The sequence below is a fragment of the Enhydra lutris genome, unplaced genomic scaffold (assembly GCF_002288905.1).
Source record: "Enhydra lutris kenyoni isolate GAN:26980312 unplaced genomic scaffold, ASM228890v2 scaffoldscaffold55, whole genome shotgun sequence".
Lineage (NCBI taxonomy): Eukaryota > Metazoa > Chordata > Mammalia > Carnivora > Mustelidae > Enhydra > Enhydra lutris.
Genome location: NW_019154139.1, coordinates 8,604,460 through 8,628,073, shown reverse-complemented (window position 1 = coordinate 8,628,073; position 23,614 = coordinate 8,604,460). Strand labels below are relative to the sequence as shown.

The 23,614-nt window shown below is 53.2% G+C and overlaps 1 protein-coding gene across 1 annotated transcript in view; it reads left to right on the top strand.

The window, feature by feature from the left end:
* Positions 1–23,060, top strand: part of LOC111157711 (family with sequence similarity 83 member F) — a 32,108-nt gene extending 9,048 nt beyond the window's left edge. The window contains 5 exon segments of the mRNA XM_022519349.1: positions 12,759–12,926; positions 13,444–13,565; positions 15,457–15,841; positions 15,843–16,137; positions 22,755–23,060. Coding sequence (XP_022375057.1) covers positions 12,759–12,926; positions 13,444–13,565; positions 15,457–15,841; positions 15,843–16,137; positions 22,755–22,804 — 1,020 coding nt within the window. The 3' untranslated portion in view covers positions 22,805–23,060.
* The last annotated feature ends 554 nt before the right edge of the window (positions 23,061–23,614 follow it).

The window sequence follows — 23,614 nt, the reverse complement described above, 5'->3', positions numbered from 1 at the left end:
CAGGGATTGACAGCTGAAGCAGCCAGTGTGGAAGGGAGGGCGGGGCAGAGGGCGGGGCTTCACAAGGTTGGGAGGCCAGGGAGTGCACTGATTCACTTTATTCCTTGCACCCCAGCGCGGTCTGGACCACCTTCCCCAGCCACACCCCTCCCTGCCCTCTCCTCTCTGGGGAAGCCCTCCCAGGTAGCATCACCAGGCAGTGACCACAAAGTTGTCATTTCTGCTTCTTAGAACCTCCCAAGTAAACTGCCGACCCCAGCTGTCTTGCGCTGGGGGATCAATGCAGAAATACCTCGGAAGGTGCTTTCCAAGTCCCACCTTGCTCTGCCCCTGCCACGTCTAGCGCTCAGAACGCCAGGCTAGTAACCCAGACCAGCCGCTGGTCCTAAAAAACATCTGTGTATCTTCATCGGATTTTTTTTTTTAGCAGCTGATTTATCTTCCTAATTATGTTTAGCTTTAAGCTAATGTTAAAATGAGCTTGCATGAGATAATTTTCACTAATTAACAGCAACTTAGTGCAGGGAAGTTGTCCCAGAAGCCCGCCATGGGGCACAGAAAAGCTGGCCTAGGATCTTAAAAAGAATTGCTATGCTTACTCCCTAGCGGGTCACATATGGTTCTTCATGACTGAATTAGTTGACCTCGCTCACATGGGTGCAGTCTGTTCTCTTTCTCTGAAGAGCCAGTCTGGATCTCCTTTACGTTGTCCCCTTCAACCTAGTGTGGGGTATGGGTGTCAAGAAGGAGACAGCTTCCCAGGGTCAGATCACCAGGGAGAGAGTCCCAGCACCACTCAGCAGGGAGACAGGACCTGCGGGGCCGGGAGCAGGACTTTGCCCAGAAGCCAAGCGGCCGGGAGAGGAAGCAGCCAGCCTGGGCAGAATTGGGCTCCTATGGCTGCTGCTGCATCACGGGAGCCCAGTGTTTAATGAAGTCTAATTAGTGAGCTTGAAACAATGTAACATGGCTACAGACAGCTGGGAGGCTCTGCTGACAAAGCACAGATGTCCCACTGGTAGAATGGGGGCAACTTGGCCTCCAGGCAGAGAACAGGACTCCTCAGGTTTTGGCTCTGCCCTCTTGGTAGGCCGGGGCTCTGGTCCAGACGGCTTCCTCAGCATCCCGAGGGAATCCCCCACTGCGGAGGTCTTCTTAGAACATTTCCTGTGTGTCAGGCTCTGGAAAGGAGGGAATGACAGGTCTCTGTCCCCACCTGCCAGGTGCTCAGGACAGACCCAGGCCTGAGTAGACAAGCATCCTGGGAAAGCATTCCCGCCCTCGGGGCTGGGAACAGAGAATGATCCTGGAACAGCCTCTGTGAAGAGTGGAATTAGGCCAGAGGAAGGGCATTCCCATCACCACGGGGATAGGGTGGAGGCGGCACGTGTTAGGACACAAGGGATGTGTGTGTGGTGGGGGGCAGGGAGGAGCTGCTGGTGTGTTTGGAGAACGTAGAATGATTTCTTGTGCTGTGAATTTACTGTCAGGAGAGAGAGTGGGTTGGAAGTATATGGAGGGTCTTCAGCTGGGCGAAAGATTTGATTCTGTAGGCAGCGGGGGGCCAGAGTGTTTGAGCAGGGCGATGACGTGTTTAGGGTTTGTTGCTGGGTCCGCGTGCCAAGAGGGAGAGTGATCGTGTTGCAGGATTTATCTGCCTTTAGTGCCCGCGGCTCTTGGTCATGCCGCTTCAAAGAATGAAGAGGTAGATTCCAGATGAAGAGCGGTGGGCAGCAAGGCAAAGTTTACTGAGTGATTGGATAAATCTCCCGGAGAGGGAGGGGCCTGAGAAGGCTGCCCCCAGAGTTTCTAAGTTTAGGGGTTCTTATGAGCTCTCTTGCGGAACTGTCTTAAGCAACCAGGCTGTGCTGAGTGGTGCCAGTCAGGGCTTTGGTATCTGTCTACCTATTCAGTTAATGTCTACACACCCATGGTCCTTTTTTGTTAACATCTGGGGGCCTATGTCTTAACTACCCCTTGCCCATGATGGTGACAAATGCTTTGCAGTTAATTGTTTTATTCTAGGATTTTTGCAGAAGTCACTTCTGCAAAGCAGAATGTCAGCGTGTGTCCCCTCTCAGCTGCAGCCCAGGATGTCAGTGCTATTTGATCTTGGCTGTCCCGACTCCATCTTTTCTTGCTGGGGACCCCGGCTCTGACTACCTCACTGTCCAGCTGCCTCCTAACAATCGGGACTGCACCGCTCCAGTCCTGTGCTCCTCACAGAACCAGTAGACTTCACTTTACAGGTAGAATTCAGAGGTCTTCCCGCCAGCGTGGGATCCCTGACTCCAAAGTCTGCTTTCTGCACTGCAGTACGCTCTTGGCCTGGGGCTTTAGCAGAATGAATCTGGAGCCCAGGGTGGGACATTAGGAAGGGGGTGGGGGCAGGGCCAGGCAGTGTTCCTTGCGCGTCCTCCCCCATGAGGAGGGTGTGCAACCCCATGGGGGCTGTGCAGACCTCCCCTGTTGGCTCTCCTCTCCCTCCACCGCAAGGAGCAGACATGGAAAGCTTTCTTATTCAGTTGTTCACACCTTACCGGGCTTGGTGATCATCCAGAAGGAGCCTTGATGACAGAAGGAAGCCCTGTGTACCTGGAGCACCGAGAGCCCCCGCCCCCGAGATGAGTTATCTCCATCTTCCAGCAGCACCTCGCTGGGCTCCACTAGCAGCTGTGCTGGTGGCGTTCCCGGGGCCACGCCGAGGTCCCCTCTCCTCCGGCAGCTGTGGGCTTACTCCCTTCTGGCTGCTTGGTGTGCGGGCAGAGACACCCAGCATTGCTCGAGGAACAGTGCCTATGCAGGCTCTTCTCTTAATTGAGCTGCCCTTCCCCTCAATTAGTTCAAGTTCTGACCTTTCTGTAAATGTAGTGTTGTCTAGGCTTTAATCACCACCCTGGGCTGGGCCTGCTGGGCTGGTACCAAACACAGGAGCAACATCTCCACCTTGATGTCTGCACTTGCGGGCGGTTCCCAACACCGGCTCCCTGGGAGCTTGGCACCCCCTCCCTGGCTTTCTTTCTCTGTAGCCCCTCCTCCCAAGTGATGGCCCCTTCGTTCTGCCTTCAGTCTCTGAGAAGCCGGCACCAGCCTGTACCCGCCACTCACCCCAGCTCCTGTGCCGCCTGCATTATCTCACTTAAAACCCAGAACGACTCCGGGAAGGCATCACCTCCCCATGTGAGGGAGCTGGGCCAGAGAGGAGATGACTCACTCAAGGCCCATTCAACCAGTAAAACTGTCTGCGTCCAGAGAGTGTGTTCTCTTGCCAACACCAGTCAGGACTCGAAGTGTGACCCATCACCGCCTGCATTCAGATCACCTGCGGGGAAGGGTGTTGCTAAAATGCATTATTTAAGGGCCTGCTGGATGAGAATCTCTCCAGATGGGACCCTTGAATCTGCATGTTCAGCAGGCACGCCACCGTCCCCAACCCACCCCAGATGATCCTTTGTACGGTGAGGTTTGACAACTGTGGACCTTGATCCCTCTCTGGGGTTATAAGGGGAGACCCCTGGCTGGCTGACCCAGCACTACCCTCCACTAGAAAGGAAAGGACTGCTGTCTGGTCCCAGACAAATGGACTGCCCTGGGTTGCCAGACAGATGGCCACCTGCAGCCCACCCTACCCCGAGGAACCTTAGGGCCTCTGGTGTGGGGACTTAGTCCCATCTACCCATTAAGGGGTCACCTTAATGACCCCCTATAACCGTACAGCTTTTTCGTGGGATTTCATGAGCATGACCTCATCTGAACCTCCCAGCAGTCCTGGGAGGTGAAAGTCGGGTCCCAGGCTCGTATACATAATCAGCGGGAAGCAGGAACTGGTGGGCTTTCCTTGGGCCATAGCTTGGTGGGCTTTCTTCCCTTCCTCTCTAGAAAGAGGGGACTGTCAGCCAGCATCCATGCAATGGACAGGCTTGGCCTGTGGCCTCTTGCTTTTCCCCACCACGGAGCCAAGCGAGAAAGGCACAGATCTCTGCCACACCCGCCCCAGTGCATCAGCGGGGAACTGGGGAAAGCCGTGAAGGAGAACGTGGTATTGTCCTGCTCCACTGAAGCAGCCTGGTTTTGTGTGACAAGAAGTGGACTGGGGGCCTCGCCAGAGTAGACCTGTGCCCAGAGCTGCACTATCCCCATCACCTGGGGGGAGGGGTGACAGGTTGGTGTCCTAGGGAAGCTCAGGGCTGTGGTAAGAAACCTAGGCTTTCGTCCTACCTCTGCCAAACAGAGTCAATTAACCTTGGAGGTGGGCTCCAGTTTGAAGTTTCCTCCTACTTCCGAGATTCTGCGTGTCTGGCACATCCTCCAGGGCAGGACCTAAGTGCCGGGGGCAGCCTGTGCCCTGTAGGCGGCACTCCACTCACTGCCTTGCATCCCATGGCAGGGGGGACAGGCTCCCCTTTGTCATTTTCACAAATGTGCGTGTTGTTACCCGTTGCCGGCAGCCCCGCCTCCTGGCCTGATGGACTCTGGCTAAGTACTGTCCTCACATAGGGGCTGGCTGCTTCTTTAAGATCTTGGGTGCATAGAATAGAGGCAGAGAGACCAGACCTTTGAGCTGTTGTCGCTCAGGTGGCAGTCCCAAAGGGCACCAACTTCTTTTCTCTTCTGTGCACCCTTGAGGAAGAGCTTTAACTCTTGCCTTCCAGCAAGATGATCTAACCAGGAGGCTTGCCTAGTATTGTTTGTCTTCCCCACCCCAGTGCCTTGTCATTAACGAAATGAAAGAAATACAAAGCTCCAACTGCACCCCACAAATACAGTATACAGGCATTCGTGCCGCAAACACAGAGAGCTGATTTTGTGTAGAGAGGTCCCCCGAGGGTGGAGACTCTGAGGCAAATCACATGGTCCCTGCCATCCAGGAGCCCACAGCCCAGGGAGGGACAGAGCTGTTGTCAAGGACCTCGCACTTGCCTGGACTCCTACCAGGGCAGGAAGCAGGGAGTGCGAGCACTGCTGGTTAGGGGTGGGGGGAAGTTCAGGAAGTTCTTGGGTGAGCTTGAAAGCTGCAGAGGAGTTTTCACCGGGTTATGGAAGGAGTAGGACCCAAAAGGACTGAAAACTGCCAGAAGTGTGTAGCGGTTCTCAAAAGGGAGCGGGGGATGGTGCCGTTTTGCCCCCAGGAGATATTTATCCGTCACGTCTACAGATTTTGATATAGATTTTGGTTGTCACCATGCGGAATGAGGCTACTGCCATGCAGCTATACAGCGTGCACAGGACAGCCCCCCACAGCAAAGAAGCACTGGCCCCAAGATGTCAGAAGAGCCACAGTCGGGAAACCCCATGTTCGGGCCATGGCAGGTCCTTCTGCACTACAAAGGGACAGAGGTGATGTGGCCCAAGCTGAAGCTGGAGGGGCAGAAAGAGGACAATCGTAAGGCCCTCCAAATGCCAAGCTAAGGAGTTTGGACCTCTCTCGAGGCCCCTGAGACCCCCCTGACCCCATTTCATGAGGCTGTGGTCTGGGGGGTTGCTGCTGGGGAGAATGAGTAGTAGGAGAGACTAGTCAGGAAGCTATTCCAGGAGTTCAGTAAGAAAAGGGGGCCCTGAGTGAGAGCAGCAGTACGGTGGGAATAGGAAGGAACTGACCCAGAGAAGGTACACGGAGCAGGTCAGACCCACTGGGCTCAGCGACCAATCAGATGTATTCAGTGGGGCAGGAGGAGGAGGCCAGTAGACTCGGACTTCTGGCCAGGGTGACCAAGAGGATGTCGGTTTTGGAAGTGCCTGTGGGGCAGGCTGGTGAGATCCGCACCACACATCTAGTCCGAGCCACCCAAACACACCAGGGGTGCTGGTCCTGGGCAGTCTTGAGCAGAGCTGCCTTGGAGCATGTGGGGAAGGTGGGAGTCCTTTGGTTGTTTTGCTTTCTAATAGCAATTAAGGAATCCAGACAGAGAATCTGAAAAGCTGGCAGTGTAATTAAAGGTAAATGACAGAGGGGTGTTCTGAGGCTCCCTAACCCTCTCTTGCCCCGCTGCGCTCCGCCCCCCCCACCCCTACGCTGCCGAGGCAGGATATCAGAGGAGGAGATGTTAAGCTAACCAAACACCTGATGAGAAGTGTTGCAGCATGACGCCTGCTGCAGCTTCTAAAAACTCCTGCCGCCTCAGATTAACCTCTCCCCCTGGGCACCGCACATCAGTGGGTCACCAGCTAAAGGACACTGGAAGCCTGCTGCTGGGGAGGGGGGTGACTTTTCTCTGCTGACAAAATCGGTCTCCCCGGGTTCTGAGCCTGTGACGTCCTTCCTTTCATACCCCATTTTCCACTGGCTCCGGGAGTCTGGAAGTTGGGTTTGGGGTAGAGGATCACGTGGCATTGAACACCACGGCAGGGGTGGGGGGGTGGGGCGGGGGAGGCTGGTTTTCCTGGGGCTGGAGCTGCGGAGCTGAATGTCAAGCAGTGCCCTCCAGAGACCAAAGCGGAGGGTAATTATCACTTCTCCTCCACAACGAGATTGCAGGAGTCAGAGAGCAATTGATTTCTCTTCCGACTACAGATATTTCACTGTTTAATTGGTAGTGACACAGATGGCTGGCTCTCGCCAGGGGGCTGCAGACCAAGCCTCCTGAAAGCGGGGGGCGGGGGGGGGGGCGGGGGGGGGCCCTCGGGACTCATCTCTCCCTCCGGCTGGCTGGCGATCGTTTCCACATCACATCCTCCGCCAGGTGGGGTCGGGTAGGGTGAGGGCGGCCAGCTCCCTGCTTGCTTTTGCAATTGGGAAAGGAAAGCAGGAGAGTGGATCCAGAAGTGACTTGAGAGCCAGGCAGGCACTCCCCAGCAATACGTGGAGAGTTGACTCTGACCTGGACACTGCAGGGAGTTTGGAAATGAGCAAACAATGGCCTCTGGCCTCAGATCGCACTTAGGAAGGAGGGTATCAGAAGCCCTACGACACAAGGGGGGTGGGGCGGGGGGATGTTCGATGCAGTGAAGCCCAAAATGTCCAGTTAAAGCCGTCCATGACCCAGCCCAACCCCACCGTACTTACTCACCACCCTGAACTGCTCTGGGTCGCCCGCTTTGGGTTTGTCTGTCTGTCTTGGACCTCAAGTGCAGAGCTGATTGCGACCCTCGGGTCATGGGCCACTGCCATCATGCTGCCACAGAAGGCCCCTCTTGTTTTATTTTCTCCTTCCAGTCCTTTCTCCCTCCACAGGCAGACACCCTAACGTGTTCAGTATATGTCCATGCACATGTCTGTACCTTTGGAAAACATATGCAGTATTATTTTATGTCGTGTGTTTTTATTTACATGAATTGTATTAGGCTAGAGATGTCATTCCCTGACATATCAAACTCTCCATCTTCAAAAGAACTCTTCTGCCCTGGAACTAGTACGTTGCTTCTGCCGGCTACTAAGCCCTCTGCAATGCACATTCCTCACATTTTCCTTACACATTCTTTTTTTTTTTTAATATTTTATTTATTCATTTGACAGACAAAGACTGCAAGTAGGCAGAAAGGCAGGCAGAGTGGGGGCTGGTGGGAAGCAGGCTCCCAGCTGAGCAGAGAGCCAGATGCAGGGCTCAATCCCAGGACCCTGAGATCATGACCTGAGCCGAAGGCAGAGGCTTAACCCACTGAGCCACCCAGGTGCCCCTATGCATTCTTCTTGAGATGGACATTTAATTGTTGCCAACTCCTTGCTATGCCAAAGAAAGCTGCAGCAAATGTCTCCATTCCTGCCCCCTTACAGACTGTTGCAAAGATCCAGGAGGTTCCCTGGGTGCACGGCCAAGAGCGGCATTGCTGAGTTGAGTTATGCACATTCTTAAATCCACCACGCTCTGCCCACTGCTGAAGGGAATAGCGGTACCTGTGTTCTCTCCACCGGCCGCCCACACGGGTTCCCCTGCCCTCACATTCCAGTACTTGGGATTAGCCAGCTTTCACATTTTTAGTGAATATTATAGTTGTAAGGTGGTATCTCTCTCACTCTTATCACTTTGCTTTAATTTGAATTTTTCTGATTACTATGAGGTCTGCTTCTCTTTTTATACTTATTAGCCATTCAGGTATCTCCTCTCGGAGTCGCCTATTCATATTCTTTGCCCATTTTTCTAATTAGCTCCCTGTCTTTTTCTTGCTGGTTCACAGGGATCCCTTGTATATTATTAATTCCATTTGGTTGTAGACATTACAGATATCTTTTCCCTGTCGTCAATCAGTTGCCTTTATCTACAGCATCCTCCTTTGAACAGAAAATCCCTAATTTGTCAAATGCATTGGTTTTTTTTTTTTTAAGATTTTATGAGAGAGAGAGGAGAGAGCGAGCATGAGTGGTTGAGGGGCAGAGGGAGAAGCAGACTCCCTGCTGAGTAGGGAGCCTGACATGGGGCTCGACCCCCGGGACTCCAGGATCATGATCTGAGCCAAAAGCAGACGCTTAACCAACTGAGCCACCCAGGTGCCCCAAATGCATTATTTTTTGAATTTCATTTGCCTTAAACTTGTGCTTTTAGACTTTTAAGAAATCCTATCTTATCAATTCCTTTATTAGTTTTATCATTCACATTTAGGTATTTAACCTACCTGAAATTCACCTTTATATACATACGGTGTGAGGCAGGGATACCCTTTCTCTCTCTCGAGTAACCCAGTATCCCAGTTACATCTGCTAAGCAACATCCTTTGTCCACTGAGTTGTAATTCTGCCTCTGTCAGACTTTAAGTTCTATATGTTCATGGTACATAGTTCTGTTCACTGGTTTGTTTTTCATTTCCTTCCTGCCTCAGTACCACAATCTTATTACTATGGCTCCGCAGTATGTCTTACTATTGGTAGGAAAAGTGTCACCTCTCAGCTTTTCTTTTCCTTTTTTTTTTTTTTAAGATTATTTATTCATGTGAGAGAGAGAACAGGCACAAGCAGTGGGAAGAGGCAGAGGGAGAAGAAGAATTTCTGCTGAGCAGGAAGCCCAATGCGGGGTTCGATCCTAGAACTGGGAAATCGTTACCTGAGCCGAAGGCAGGCACTTAACTGTCTGAGTCACCCAGGTGCCTCTCAGTTTTTCTTTTTCAAAATTGACTTAGCTATTGTAGATCTGTATCCTTCCTTACATCCTAGAATTATTTGGGTTCCTCAGAAATACTGACTGGACTTTCATTGGAATTGCATTGAATTTTATTAATATGGTGAGAATTTGATTTTTCAAATATTGAATCGTGTTATCCATGAACACAATTTATCTCTTCATTTATTCACATATTTTAAAATATCCTTGAATAGAGATTTCTAAATTTCTCAATAAAGGTATTAATTCTTAAATCCTATGTGTTTAAAATTTCAATGTTGATCTTATTTTTTTTCTCCCCACCCCCCTTTTTAAGTTGATCACTACTGTAGTGTAAAAGTGCTCTAGGCCTTTGTTAGTTTTTCTTGTATCTGGCTATCTTGCTAAATTCCCCTGTTAATTCTAATAATGTTCACCTACATTTTACTGGGTTTTCTCTAAAAATAACATCTCTAAGGGTGGCTCAGTTGTTAAGCATCTGACTCTTGATCTCAGCTCAGGTCTTGATCTCAGGGTAATGAGTTCCAACCCCACGTTGGGCTCCACACTGGGCATGGAGCCTACTTAAAAAAATTAAAAATCATCTCCAAATACTGGTAGTTTTGTTTCTTCTTATTCGTGTCTCTCTGTCATATTGCATTGGTCAGCACCTCCAGTACTTTTTCCACCAGAGCAACGGTGAAAGTATTATTGACATTCTTGGGACTTGAAGGGAATGCACCTAACGTTTTTCTGTTCAGTATGTTTCATGTGGGTTGTTTTTTTTTTTTCATGTGGTTGTTTTTTTTAAGATTTTACTTATTTATTTGACAGAGATCACAAGTAGGCAGAGAGGCAGGCAGAGAGAGAGAGGAGGAAGCAGGCTCCCCGCTGAGCAGAGAGCCCGATGCGGGCTCGATCCCAGGACCCTGAGATCATGACCTGAGCCGAAGGCAGAGGCTTAACCCACTGAGCCACCCAGGCGCCCCTCATGTGGGTTTTTTATAGATAGCTGTTATCAAGTTAAGGAATAGAAGGTCCCTTCTATTGCTAGTTTTTTGAGAATTTTAATCACAAGTAGGGATCTCATGTATCAAATACTTTTTTTAAAATGATATTATTAATTTATTTATTTGAGAGAGAGTATGAGCGGGATGAGGGGCAGAGGGAAAAGCAGACTCCCCACTGAGCAGGGAGCCCAACGCAGGGTTCCATCTTGGGACTCTAGGATCATGACCTGAGGCGAAGGCAGACGCTTAACCCACTGGGCCACCCAGGTGCCCCATGTTATCAAATACTTCTAAAAAACCTATTAAAATAATATATGATTTCTCCACCTTGACCCCATAAATGTTATAAAATAAAAGAACAGATTAATCATCCTTGTATTTCCAGAATAAACCTTACAGGATTATGCTGTATTATGTTTAATTTGCTTTTAATGACTTAACTATGTCATTCTCACGTTCAAATTCATCAGTATGTAAATAGTCCTAATATTTTTTTTGTCGTTTTTACTATTTCTTAAATAATATGATTTCTTAAAAAGTAAATATGTGTGTGGTTATTTCTGTTTTTACTCAGCACTTTATCTGCATTCCCTGTTTTTGTCAGCCTTGTCAGAAGTTTGTCTATCTTTTTTGGTCTTTTTAAAGAACCAGCTTTTGATATGATGTTTCTAAAATACCTTACAGAGTCGGAGAGACTTGAGTTCAAATCCCTGCTCTGCTACATGTTAACTGTAAGACCTTGGGCACATCATTAAGCCCCTTTGCATTTACTTCCTCATCTGTAAAATGAGAATAGTCCTCCTTATTTTGAGGATCAAATTAGAAAATTCAGTGTGGGGCACGTGGAAAGCGTGCGGTGCCTGTTAGTCCCTGTCTTTAGTGCCTTTGTTTACGATGTGTTCTTTGCCAGAAACACCCGCCTCATAGGCTTCTGCTAGCCCCTGTGGATGCGGTGTTCAGATTAGAAAAAGCTATCCCTTCCTCAGGCAGGCATATCTATCACTCACACCCTCAGCCCAGAGCCCATGTGCAGTGCACAACCCGCATACCCACGCGTGGCAGCCCCGCCCACTTGCCGGCTCGGTTTTCCTCCCTGTTCATTTCTCCTGGTCCTGGAGGCTGCCCATTCTTCAGGTGTTAGCTTCCCTGATGAAGCCTTTCTTAAGAATTTCTTCTCTGGCTAGAAACAATCCTTCAGTCTCCCTCCCTCTTGCCGCCCATCCTCCCACACCCCCTTCCGACTTTGAACTCACCTCACAGATCACTTGTACTTCTCTTAAAGCATTTATCTCATTTTGCTTCACGTCTTACTTAGTGCAAATGGCTTATCATTCCAATGGGATTAACCCCTTGAAGTTAGGGATTAAAGTTTGTCTATAGATCCCCCCTCTGCTTCTGGGGCCCAGTAAATTTTAACTTGTATGGATGATTGAGTATGAAATGTGGGAGCCAAGAACAGTTATAAACAATATTGTGTGAATGGAGGGGGCGGTTCTTTAGAGGTGGGGGGAGGGTAGAGCACTTGTGTGAGGGTAGTGGGGATGGAGGATACCACTGTTGAGCCTACCACTGTGCTCAGTGCTCTCATGGTTTGTCTCCCTAAGGCCTCACAACAGCCCTTTGAGATAGGTCCTGTTACTAGCTAGGGTACTGGTGAGTCCATGGTGGAGCTGGTCTACTAGGCCTAGTCTGTCTGACTTCAGAGTTCAGGCTTCCAGTGGCAACAGCTAACAGAAGCCCTCAACCGTACAGTGATTACCATTTATTTATGACTTCCTGCATGCCAGGCATTGTATTTGATGCTTTACAGTTGTTATCTAATCTCAATGGCAAAACGAAAGTACAGGGTAAAGGGTATCCCCACTTTGCAGATGAGGAAGCAGAGGCTCACCAAGGTTAAGTGACTTGCCTGAGGTCACATACATAGGAAGTCGATATAACCAGATCCGTTGACCCCAAAGCATGCCCTTTGCTCTGCATCACACGCACAATGCTTGGGGCCTGCAAGAAAACCCTGCCACTGGAGCAGACGAAGGTTTGCATAGGAAAATGAAGAGGCTAAGGTCAGAAAGGCAGATCTGCCTCAAGCTGAAAACCTCACCTTCCATGACAGAGCTTCAGGACAGGCTTTTAGAAACCAAGGGTCCTAGGCAGTGACCTTGACTTGAGGGTGGTGTGAGATGACCCAGCCACCTGGAGGCCAGGAGAGTTTGAGCTCCCTGGAGCTCTACCTGAATCCACACCAACAGGAGGATGGGACCATGCACAGCTCTAGGGAGATCAAAGCACCCAGGCTGGCAGAGAAAGGGGTTTGAGCAGATTTGCAGGTGGTGAAAATGAGTCCATCCCATGCTTCTCAGTGACTTCCTCTTCTTAAGCCTACTTGTTTCCCTGGGCCACTAGGACCAACTTTCCTCAACCTCCTAGATCTCCCTGACGTGGCTTCTGAAGAGCTGTTAGAGAATGCCCAGGGTGGGGTAGTGGGGATTTATCAAGGATGAAGCACAAAGAGCATAGCCTGCCTGGACCCCCAGGCATTTCTCAGGGCAGAGAGCCCATCTCCGGGCTCAGATGTGCTCAGAGCTGGGTGGGACGTGGAGAGCCCAGGAGTGGTGCAGATGGGGTGTTTGGCTCTTGGCCTCTGGTTACATAGGCCCAGCTAGTCCTCTCTGGGCCACAGTGTGTATCACTACAGAGACGGAGTCACCCTATGCCTCACTAGTCACCCTTCCCCACCCAGGTCATTGCGGTGGTCATGGACTTCTTCACTGACAGCGATATCTTCCAAGACATTGTGGATGCTGCCTTTAAGCGCCGGGTCCCGGTGTATATCATCCTGGATGAGGCAGGCGTGAAGTTTTTCTTGGAAATGTGTCAGGGCCTAGAGCTCACCAACTTCCGCATTCGGGTAAGTTGTACCACTGGGGTAGGGGTGGAGGGTGGAGGGAAGAGGGGCAAGAGATGAGATGGAGGCTGCCTCTGCCCCCATCCTCTGCCCAGTTCGGGCAAGAGTTCAACACCTTTCTGTCTAAAACCTTGCCTTGAGAATTGATAACCCTAACTTACACGCCCAGCTTAAATTTTATCTCAAGACTATTGAGGTTAAGGAGGCAGCTCTGGCCCAGTCCTGGGGTGCTCACCCTGCAGAGTCACTGTCAGGATCAAAGCTAGGGCTATGGTTCTCTTCCAGGGAGCTTTGGGAGCAGGCAGGAACCACCTTGGGCTCATCTATGCCCAAAGCAAGATCTGCTTACTTCCTCTTGCTCTCCACATGGGGTTCTACCTCTACACCTGTGGGAAGTAGAGTCTAGCATAGACGGGAACCAACAGGCAGGGCTCCACGGACAAAAGGGTTCCTTCTCTGCCCACACAAAACTTGGCTCCCAGTCTCATGAGTGACAGTGCCTTTCCACTCTTCTCAACAGAACATCCGTGTCCGCTCTGTAACAGGTGTTGGCTTCTACATGCCCATGGGGAAGATCAAGGGGACCCTGTCATCAACGTTCCTAATGGTAGATGGTGACAAAGTGGCCACAGGATCTTATAGGTGAGTTGGGCCAGGTCAGAGAAGGACTCAGAGGCTTTTACTTGGGGTAACAAATTACATGGTCAGGAAGACTCAGGACTGGAGCCCCCCGTGGTCGTGGGTCTAAGACGGGTTCTTGGATCTAATGGCAGGGAAGAGCCTCCTGGCCAGTCCCTGCCCTCCAAATTTCTGGCTACTGGATTACTCCAGAAGGGGGGTCAACTCTTCCCGGGCATTAAGCACAGCTTGACCTTCATGGTCCACAGCAGCTGCTTGCATTGTGAGGCTAGCCGTTGGGGGAACAGTCAGGAAGCAGAATGGACCCGATCTGGGAAAGAAATGGGAGGGTGTGGTCACTTTCACTCAGGCCTGTGGGGCCAGCAGGATGGGCAATGGTCCTAGTTTTCGTACTGCCTGGAAGCTCCGTGGCCTGCGAGATCAGAGGTGGCACAATAAATGGTATGAGAAGGTCCCTTTGGGCACAGCCCTGGGGGCCAACGCGTCTGGAAGCGCTTCCAGTGCAAAGGGAATTGTGCTCGGAAAAGCAGGGTTTGAAGCCCAGCAGCCACATTCTGCCGTCAGGAAACATGTCAGGGTCCAGCTGATCAAGAATGGCAAAAAAGTCGCAGCCTTTGTACCCAAGGATGGTAGTTTGAATTTTACTGAGGAGAATGATGAGGTTCTGGTTGCTGGATTTGGCCACAAAGGTCACGCTGTCAGTGACGTTCCTGGCGTTCGGTTTAAGGTTGTCAAAGTAGCCGATGTCTCTCTTTTCGCCTAATACAAAAGCGAGAAGGAGGGGCGCCTGGGTGGCTCAGTGGGTGAAGCCTCTGCCTTCGGCTCAGGTCATGATCCCAGGGTCCTGGGATCGAGCCCGGCATCGGGCTCTCTGCTCCGCAGGAAGCCTGCCTCCACCTCTCTCTCTGCCTGCCTCTCTGCCTACTTGTGATCTCTGTCTGTCAAATAAATAAATAAAATCTTAAAAAAAAAAAAAAAAAAGCAAGAAGGAAAGCCAAGTTCCTAAGTTTTGATGGTGACAACATGACAGAAATAAATTTTCATATGCCAAAAAAAAAAAAAAGAAAGAAATGTAAGGAAGTGGTGTGAAAGAAATGTGTCCCAATTCCAGTTCGGAAGTCAGTTACCAGGAATATGAGAAAGTCCATCTCGGCAGTCTCTGCCCTCCAAGAAAACTGATATCCCGGTGAGGCGAGAGACCGGGCCGGGAAACAATCAGTAAGTGGCCACAGTCCTCGGACGTGGCTGAAGTGCAGGATTTGCAGACACTGAGTGATCCAAAGACTCCGAGAAGAGCCGTATTAGCAGTAACAGCGGGGGCGCCTGGTGGCTCAGTGGGTTAAGCATCTGCCTTTGGCTCCGGTCATGATCCTGGGGTCCTGGATGGAGCCCCGCATCAGGCTCTCTGCTCAGCGGGGAGCCTGCTTCTGCCCTTCTGCCCCTCCCCCGAGCTTGTGTGCACTTTCTCTCTCAACTAAATAAATAAAATCTTAAAAAAAAAAAAAACAAAAAAAGAAACAGTAATAGCAGCCCCATCCCCAGTGTGTGTGTGTGCCATGTACGGAGCTAAAATATTGGTGTCGCACGTGAGCCTCACCCCACTTTTGTGGCTGTGTGCTCCTTGAGCCCCACTTTTCAAGGCCTCCAAAGGTAGAAACCAGGTGGGAATCCAGGCCTGCCTTCTCATGCCCTCGCCTGCTTTCTGAATTTGAGGCCAAGACCTGAGAAACAGGGAGGAAGTGGGACCAGGAGGCCCCTTCCACCAGGCAGCAAGGCCTCCGGCCTCTGTGAGAGATGAGGTTGGGGTGGGGGCAGCGGGCTGTGGAGCTGGGATGGCCAGGGGCTGCCTCAGGCTGGGCCTACGTGTCATGCTTCTCTGTCCCCACGTTCCCAGGTTCACCTGGAGCTCCTCCTACGTGGACAGGAACCTTCTCCTCCTCCTCACAGGGCAGAACGTGGAGCCCTTCGACCTGTTGTTCCGGGAGCTGTATGCCATCTCTGAGGAGGTGAACTTGTACCAGCAGCTGAACCTGGCGGAGGGTGCCGGGAGGCTGAGCCCTAACCACTCCTCCACCGTGGCTCGCAGGCTCATCAACCCCAAGTACGCCCTGGTGTCAGGCAGCCGCCAGCCCCCGGGGGAGATGATGCGCTGGGCCGTCCGGCAGCAGCGGGAGGCCGGCGGCGACCCCAAGGAGCAGCAGGAGGCGGGCAGCGGCGGGGAGGCGGCCCGGCGCCTGGAGAGCTTCCTGAACGACCTGGTCACGCTGGAGCAGGTGCTGCCCCCCCGTGGAGCCCATGCCCTCCAGAGAGCTGGCTCGGAAGGGCGGCCGGGTGGTCTCTCACCTGCACGTGGACCTGAAGCCCAGACCCCCGGAGGTGCTGGTCCGGAACGGCAAGGGAGAGGCTGCCAACAGGGAGGACAGCAGGCGCTTCAGCAGGAGGCTCTTCAGCCGGCGGTCCAAGAGTCCCATGGCACCCAACGGCGTGAGCAGCTCCCTCTCCACTGAGACCTTCACAGAGGTGCAGTTTGTGACGGCGAAGAGGCCCAAAGAGGGCTCCAGTGCTGACATCTCAGGTGAGCCCTCCCTCCACCCACGGCCCCGTGCCCCCAGGCTGACTGTCCTCATCCCGGAGCACTGCCTCCTGTCTGCAGAAAGGCTGCCTGCTGGCGTGCAGAGAGCCAGAGCCCTGAGATCCACAGGCCCTCAGTTCCCATCCTGCTCCGGCAGGTCCAAGTTCACTTCCTCTTCTCTAAGAGGAGAGAAGGACGGGCCGCCTGGGTGGCTCCATTGGCTGAAGTGTCTGACTCTTCGATTTGAGCTCAGATCAGATCATGATCTCAGGGTCTTGAGAGCGAGCTCCCAAGTGGGGCTCTGCTGGGCGTGGAACCTGATTAAGATTCTCTCTCTCTCCCTCTCCCCCTCTCCTGCTCTCTCTCTCTCGTTCTCTCTCTGCAATAAATAAATCTTAAAAATAAAGAGGAGAAGGGTACCTGCCTTGCTCAGCTGTTCTGAGGCTATAAGGTGCTCAGAACAGTGCTGGACATGGAGTCATCTGAGAGCTCTGGTTCCTGCCACCAGAGGCCTGGAAACTTTCTCCTTTGTCAGTAAAGAAACAGACACAGAGCAGCTGAGTGGCCTGACCCAGGCTTGACCTCTGCCTCTGAGTCGAGGGCTCGTTCTAGAAAACCTGTTCCTTGCCACATCACCTGTCATCACAGTCCACCTGGCTCAAACATACCCCACCCTCACCTGAACCCCACCCACGCCCTGACCCACTTTCCTCATTTCTGTTGTAAATAGCGTGACTTGCTTCTTCCCTGTGTTTATTTGATAAGTGGTGTTTGCCCTGCTGCTTACTTTCGGGAGAGCGTGTTCCTGGTGGTGGCATCTTTCTGGCTGTCTCTCTGGGACTCCCTAGAGGTCTGGGCCTCTGTCTCTTTCTCCGGAGCAGTCATTTCTGAAGGCGGGTGGTGACAGCCGGGGCTGCTTCCGGGGCCTTTCCTCATGGTAGGACCTCCGAGTGGAAGGAGTCTCCGTGCAGGGATTTCTCTCGTGGCTGTGAGGCTCAGCCCTGGTTCGACCGGCCTCCCCCGGCCAGGCAGGTGCTGCTGGGGTATCTGAGTGCTTCCAGATCTCCATTGACCCCCACAGCCCTAGCTTTGACCTGATAATGGCTCGATAGCAAGGGTCACAACCACCTTCCCCTGCGCTGCCTGCCCAGCCGGCCCCGGAAACTGGCGCGCTCCGCCTGTGCTTGTCCAGGTTAGGACAGGCCTGGGAGTCTCTGAATCTGGGACACAGGGGTGCCAGGGCCATACCTCCATTGGGCCGGGAAGCGTCTCTTGGGCACTTCCATGTGCCAGGCCCTTCACGAGATGCTTTCTCTCTCACTTTTTCCTCACCACCACCACAGAGGTGGCTGGTAGGAGCTCAGAGAGGTGCACTTGGTGGTCTCAGGACACAGGAAGTGGTGGTGGGGTTGGGACTCTAACCCGTGACCTCTCAGGGAGGGGTGGTGGCCCCCAGTCGAGTTCCCACAGGGCTCCCTGGCTCCCCCAGCACCTGGTGCTCTGCCACTTACCCCTCTTGCTGGGAGGAAGGGTTGCCATGGTGAACACCTGGCAGGGCAGGGTGAGGGAGGGGCGGGCCCGACCACAAAAAGGGCCATTGCCCAAGTCCTGACTGTGGAGGAAGTGGGAGCTCTCGCTCCCTTCAGCCCCTCACCCTGAAGTGTTTCCATAGAAACGAAAGGCCCATTGTCTTGTCCCTTCCTACCACCTTCCCGGAAGTCTCTCAGCAGCCAGTTCCCTGCTTGGAGGACACGGCTGGTCACCACCCCTGCCTCCGCCCTCCGCATGTCTTTGGAGCCAGCCAAGCACGTGGGGCTGCACCCCAGGGATGCTCCTCTTCCGAGTGCCTGATGCCCCAGCACGTAAAGTAAGGAAGTCCCCGGGAGACCCAGCGGGATCACCCTATTCCTTCCCCAACCTTTAGAAGAAACACAGAGTGGCCTTAGGGCTGGGCCTCCCGTTCCCCAGGGCCTCATAGTCAGGCTGCTAATGAGCCCTTTCTTCTCCCTGCCGCTTGCTTCCCTCCAAGGGAAGGGACAAGAAGCAGGACCCCTCTCCCTACAAGCCCTTCTCTCGGCCTCCAGCTTCCCAAACGTATGACAGCAGCTGGGCTGTCCTGGTGTCTCATCTCAGGCAGAAGCTAAGTCGCCACGACTCTGTGTGACAGACAGAGGGTCACATTCCTGACTACATGGGGCCCCCAAGGTTGGAACTAGCAGTTCCAGTACTCTTGGAACTGTCATCTGGGAGGAAATCACTTTAACTACTAGCTTAGGGCCCTCATCTAGGGAAAAGATCCTTTTCTTACAGGGAACATTCAGAACATCATCAGAACAGACATCATGTGGGACCTCACCCCCCAGCACTTTGCTCCCCGTACCCTGGACCCATCCTTCCTGCTCCCAAGGCTGTTTCCTGTTCGAGAAGAGGAGGAGCTGAGCTAGGGAGGGTTTCTGAGGTCCCTTTGAGCTCCTGATTCTGACTCTGTCCTCTCTCTCCCTGCCCCCCTCTTGTCAAGGGAGAGCCTGGGCTGATGGATAGGGTGGGTGGAAGAGAAAAATAGAAAAGCTAAGTGCTGGCAGCCTGTGAAATTGCTCGATAAGAAGTATATAGTTGTCAAGCAGCATGCAAATGTTTGCTGGTCCAAGTGTGGCCCTTTGGAGGACCTTCGGAAATCCCTTCCTTTAGCTGGGGATGGGAGGTGGGTGTCTTGTCAGGGTTGGTGGGGAGGTGGGGGGTGGTCCCCTGGTGGTTTGAAGGCTCACTGCACCCTCTACTGGTGGAAGCTGAGCTCCTTTCCCTTCTGGTTTTTCTCTCAACTGGGACCTTGTATCTGCGGTGGGTGCACTTACAGACTTCCCAAGCCTGACAGGAGCTAAGAGGGTCCTCTGGCACAGAGATCCCAATCTCAGGGAGCAGCATTCACTGGAAAGCCTTGTTAAAACTCAGTGAGGAGTCTCTACCGTTGGGCTGGGTTCAGGAATCTGCCTTTTAAACAAGTGTGCCGAGTGTTTCCCATGTATGGGGTCCCAGAGCCGTGGATTATGATGACTCTCGGATAAGGGCCTGCCGTCATGGGGCTGCCAGGCTGAGGGAAGGAAGTTCCAGATGATGTCCCAGAGCCCCTCCCCGTCCCCCCAGGAAGATCACTGGGAAATGGCCAACACTCTTGACCATGGTCAAGGGAAGGAAGAAAGGCACAGACATTCCCTGACCAGGTGCCAGGTGGACCCATGCTAGTTGCTGTCACACAGAACTCACAACCACCCTGCTGGATGACATCATTCACAGATAGGTGCAGAGAGGCAAGATTCTGTGTCCAGGGAAATAGGGCAGCATGGTCTCTTGCCTCCCAGGACCCTGCACAAAGCACTGTGGTTATCTCTAGAACTTAGGGTTAGTGCTACTTTCCTACATCTTTGAAGACTGTTTGGAAGGTCTAGAGGTTTCTTACCAATGGATTCTCCCCCTGATATCCCATTAGTGGAGAGGAAGAAGAGAGTGGCCATTAACACCCCAGAGTACCTCTGGGTCATGACCTACCAAGGTCCTCTGGGCCCATACTTTTCTTCCCAGAGTTCTCGGAGGTGACTACAGTGACATTGCATTTCCAGAACTTTCCTGGGTTCCCTGATTCATGCATGGGGGAGCCATCTTAACTGACAATGTGGTCTGTCTCTTAGTGCTGTGGCCACTGGGCTCCTGGATTTGGGACTTCAGGCTCACCTGTGTCATCCCTGGGGGCTGGATTTCTCAAATCTCTCTTGGAAATCTGGGCCCCTGTCTGGGATGGAAGGTTGGGGAAATGCTCCTGGGGTTCAGAGCTTCTTAGGGGACCTGTGGGCCTCCAGTTCCAGGATAAGTCTACTCAAGAGCTGTCTTGTCAAGACAGAGTTTCGGAATTCAGTGTCGCTCCTGCGCATCACGGGTCGTGCCCCGGCTGGTGTTTGGAGTCTGACTTGCTAAAGCCAAGCACTATTACCAGTCAGGGTCCCGACCGCAAGGCAAGGTGAGGGGAGTCGAGTGAGCATCCTTCGAGGGAACTGATCCCACCCAGTTCTAGAAAAGAGGACAGCGTCCTTATTCTCACCGTCATACATCATGATCCCTCTGCCCTTCCGGTTTCCCTTGGGCCTCGCCAGGGCTTTCCTCACCGTCCAGGTGAGTGAGGGCGTGTACGTCACCCAGTTGAGACCTATGGCTGCTGCTGCTGTTGTGAGGATTGGTACGAACCTGTGAGTGGCTTACCACTGCCTGGGCACCCATTTCACTCAAGAAATATCTGTGCACTGTTTGCCCTGTGCCAGGCACTGTTCTAAGTTCCTGGTACAACAGCAAACAAAACAAGCAAAGCCCCTGCTCTTACAGAGTGAATACCAGGCTGGAAACAGAAGGGCAGGGCGGGCAATGACCCTTTGATAAAGGGTGATCAGGAAGGCCTGTCTGATGAAGGGACAAAGGGCCATTTGAACAGCAACTTGAGTGAAGGGAGGGAGAACACTGTGTAGCCATCCAGAGGAAGAATCTTCCAGAAAAGGGTAATATGAAGTCCTGAAACCCCTGGGGCTGTAGAGCCCATGGTCAGAGTCTGGCATCCCAATCGGCGTCCTTGCCCTGATGCCCCAGGCACCTCCACCAGCGACCTCCCCGACGACACGGGGTCTCACTTCAGTGTTAGCTCCCTTTGGGGTTTGGCCTTTCCTCATATCTTCCCTGGGCTGCCCATACTTTGTAAAAAAAAAAAAAAAAAAAAAAAAAGAAGAAGAAGAAGAAAGAAAAGAAAAGCCATTTTTATGTATTCTTCCCTGTTAACCTGAGCAGGTCTGATTCTCCTCAGTCCTGCCAAACACCTACACACGCTAGACTCACAGTCAGTGCGCACGGAGGGAATGATGGCACACAAAGAATTTGTCCTCAAACCATCTCTCCGTTGGAGGCACAGGGATGAATCCTGAGTCCAGTCTCCGCAGGCTTTCCTGGCCGGATGGAAAGAGTGGGGGACGCAACCTGGCAAACCTGTGGGCTCTCACCCCCGCCTCCCCCAACTTCCCCGGGCAGGGGGATAGGAGCCGGGGCGCAGCGCAGGCTCAGGATGCAGACCCACTCTTCCCACCCTGGAGCCACACTCCTTCCCCTGCCTCGGGTTGCAGAAATTGATCTGCTTCCCTGACTCCAGAATGCTGCCGCCTCCCGGGAGGAACGCCACATCTGCTCAGGAGGCCAAGCAAATAAAAGAAGCCGCTAAGGAGAGACACTGGGGATGGCTGTGTCCGTGGTAGTTGTGAGGGGACTGTGGGACAGCACAGTCCTCAGCAGAGCTGCGTCAGAGGCAGCCCGCCCCCACCCTCGCCCTCCCCCGCAAAGGCGACCCAGGTTCCTTGACCCTTGGAGCTCTCGGGGAAGGGAGTGGCACAGTCATCCACCTTCCTCCCACCTTCTCTAAGCCTCACAAGCATCAAACTTGGCCTCCAGGGAGGCCTAGCTGGGCTCGTATTCCGAGCGAGTTCAGTCTGCCCAGACAGGGTGGTGGCGAGCAGAGCTTGGGGGGGGTAGGGAGGCCTCCACTGGAGCCTGTTCAGTGTCTCCCTTACTGGTGGTCCAGGAGAGGAGGCAGCGGCCGCAATAATTAAACTGGCAGCTGGAGTGATGTGGGAAAGGGTGTGGGCGCCAGGGAGGTGACCCTTGTGCGGAGAGGGGCTGGCAGGAAGGAGCGCAGCGGCTGGCACCTGGGAGAAGGGCAGCCCGTGCCCAGGAGGACGGAGGCCCAGCAACCTGACACCTGGAGGGCCAGAAATGTCAGTGTCTGCCTCTCAGCTCCCCCTGCCCCCTTCTCTCTGCAGCTCCCAGAGCAGAAATCCAGCCAAAGAAGCCACTGGCCTCCACTTGAAAGAATGGAAATGGATGGAAGGGGCCTGGGAAGAGGGGAAGCGTGCTCCTCTGGCCTGGAGAACAGCTTTCTCTCCCCAACCTTTCCCCTCCATGAAGCATGCTCCCTCCCTCCTCTGTCTTAAAACCACCCCCAAAAGCATGTAGTCTGAGCCGCACTGCCTGGCTCGCCATCAGCCTCCTGACCCAGGTGACCCCTTCCCAGGGTCCCTGTGTTGGGGAAGGAGCCGAGGCTGGTGCTGGTGTTGACAGGCTCAGGGAGCCGGTGGGCCCGCCGCCCTCAGCTGTGCAGCAGGGCTGGTGGCACCATCTCACGGTGCAGCCGCTGCCCTGGGGATTAGCTGAGAATATCTGTTGTGCTTGGTAAGCAGTGAGGGCAGCTGCACACAGTCTGGGCTACTGGGAAGCCACCTCTTGGAAAGACTTTTTAAGTCATTGATCATAGTTGTAGATTGGGGTTCTGGATCCTTCCCTGCTGATGCTGCTGAGGTCAGGAGGCAGCAGATCCCTTGGTACCCCAAACAGTGACTGTCTTGCAGAGAGGACAAGACAGGGAGAACATTTCCTCTTGCTTCCCTGGGGGCCCTACTGACCCCAGATCAGCAGCTAGCGGGGGAGACCGTGAGCCCAGCCCCTAAATCTGAGGTGGGGGCAGAACACAGGAGAGGGGGGAGAGGCGAGTCCACTGAGCACTTCACTTACGTCTTCCTTGCCTGTGTCAGTTGTCTCTGCAGGTAAAACAAGTGCCAGTCCCGCCAAGGCCAGAAATTGCGTGATTTCCTGAGCTGTGGGCCAGTGGTGGGGAGGACCTATGGGTGCCCCCCGGCCCTGCCCTGTGGAGAATTCAGGTCAAGCCCTGCACCAGTTTGCACTCCGGACTCTCACTTGCTTCCTGCCCAACAGCCTCCATCCTGGCCTCAGGGACCCTCGATCCGAGACGTGAGAGTTGGCAGCATCTCAAGACGACTGCACACCCCTGCAAGACTGTCGCTGGCCAGGCAGGGGACACTCCTTCTTGTTTACATGAAGTGGAAGCTTGACTCGTGTCTGCTCTCCTTTATGCCAGACCCCCTCCCTCCACTGGGCCAGCCTTGCCCTGCAGGTCCCCAGATGGGGTGAGCCCGTGTCTTCATGCCTAATGTGATGGGGTCTCCAGGGCACCCCAGCTCCCCGACTTCTCCTTCCCTGGGCTTCCTGGTGCTCCTGATCCCCCAAGAGGTTTGGTGGGATATAAAGGAAGAGAACGGATGGGACTCTGGGCCAGGGAGCCAGTCTTGACCTAGGCTCGGCACTCAAGGAAGAAGGTGCAGCGAGGACAGCTTAGGGCTCCGGCTGCTATGGCCTTCCTGGCCCGGTTTCCGCAGGCTCCTATACCAGACCTGGAACGAAATGAGGGCCGAGCCTCCCCTCAGCCAGGGGCAGAATCTGACCCTGCCGTTCTGAGAGCCCTCACACTGAGGTCTCCTTCCCCTCCCTCCCACCATCTCAGCAGACTCCACTCCAGCGGTCCGGACCTCCTTGGCTGTCACCCACTGCAAACACATATGGGGCTGCTTCTTGTGCCTTTGCCTGAGGCTGCTCCCTCCCTTTAATA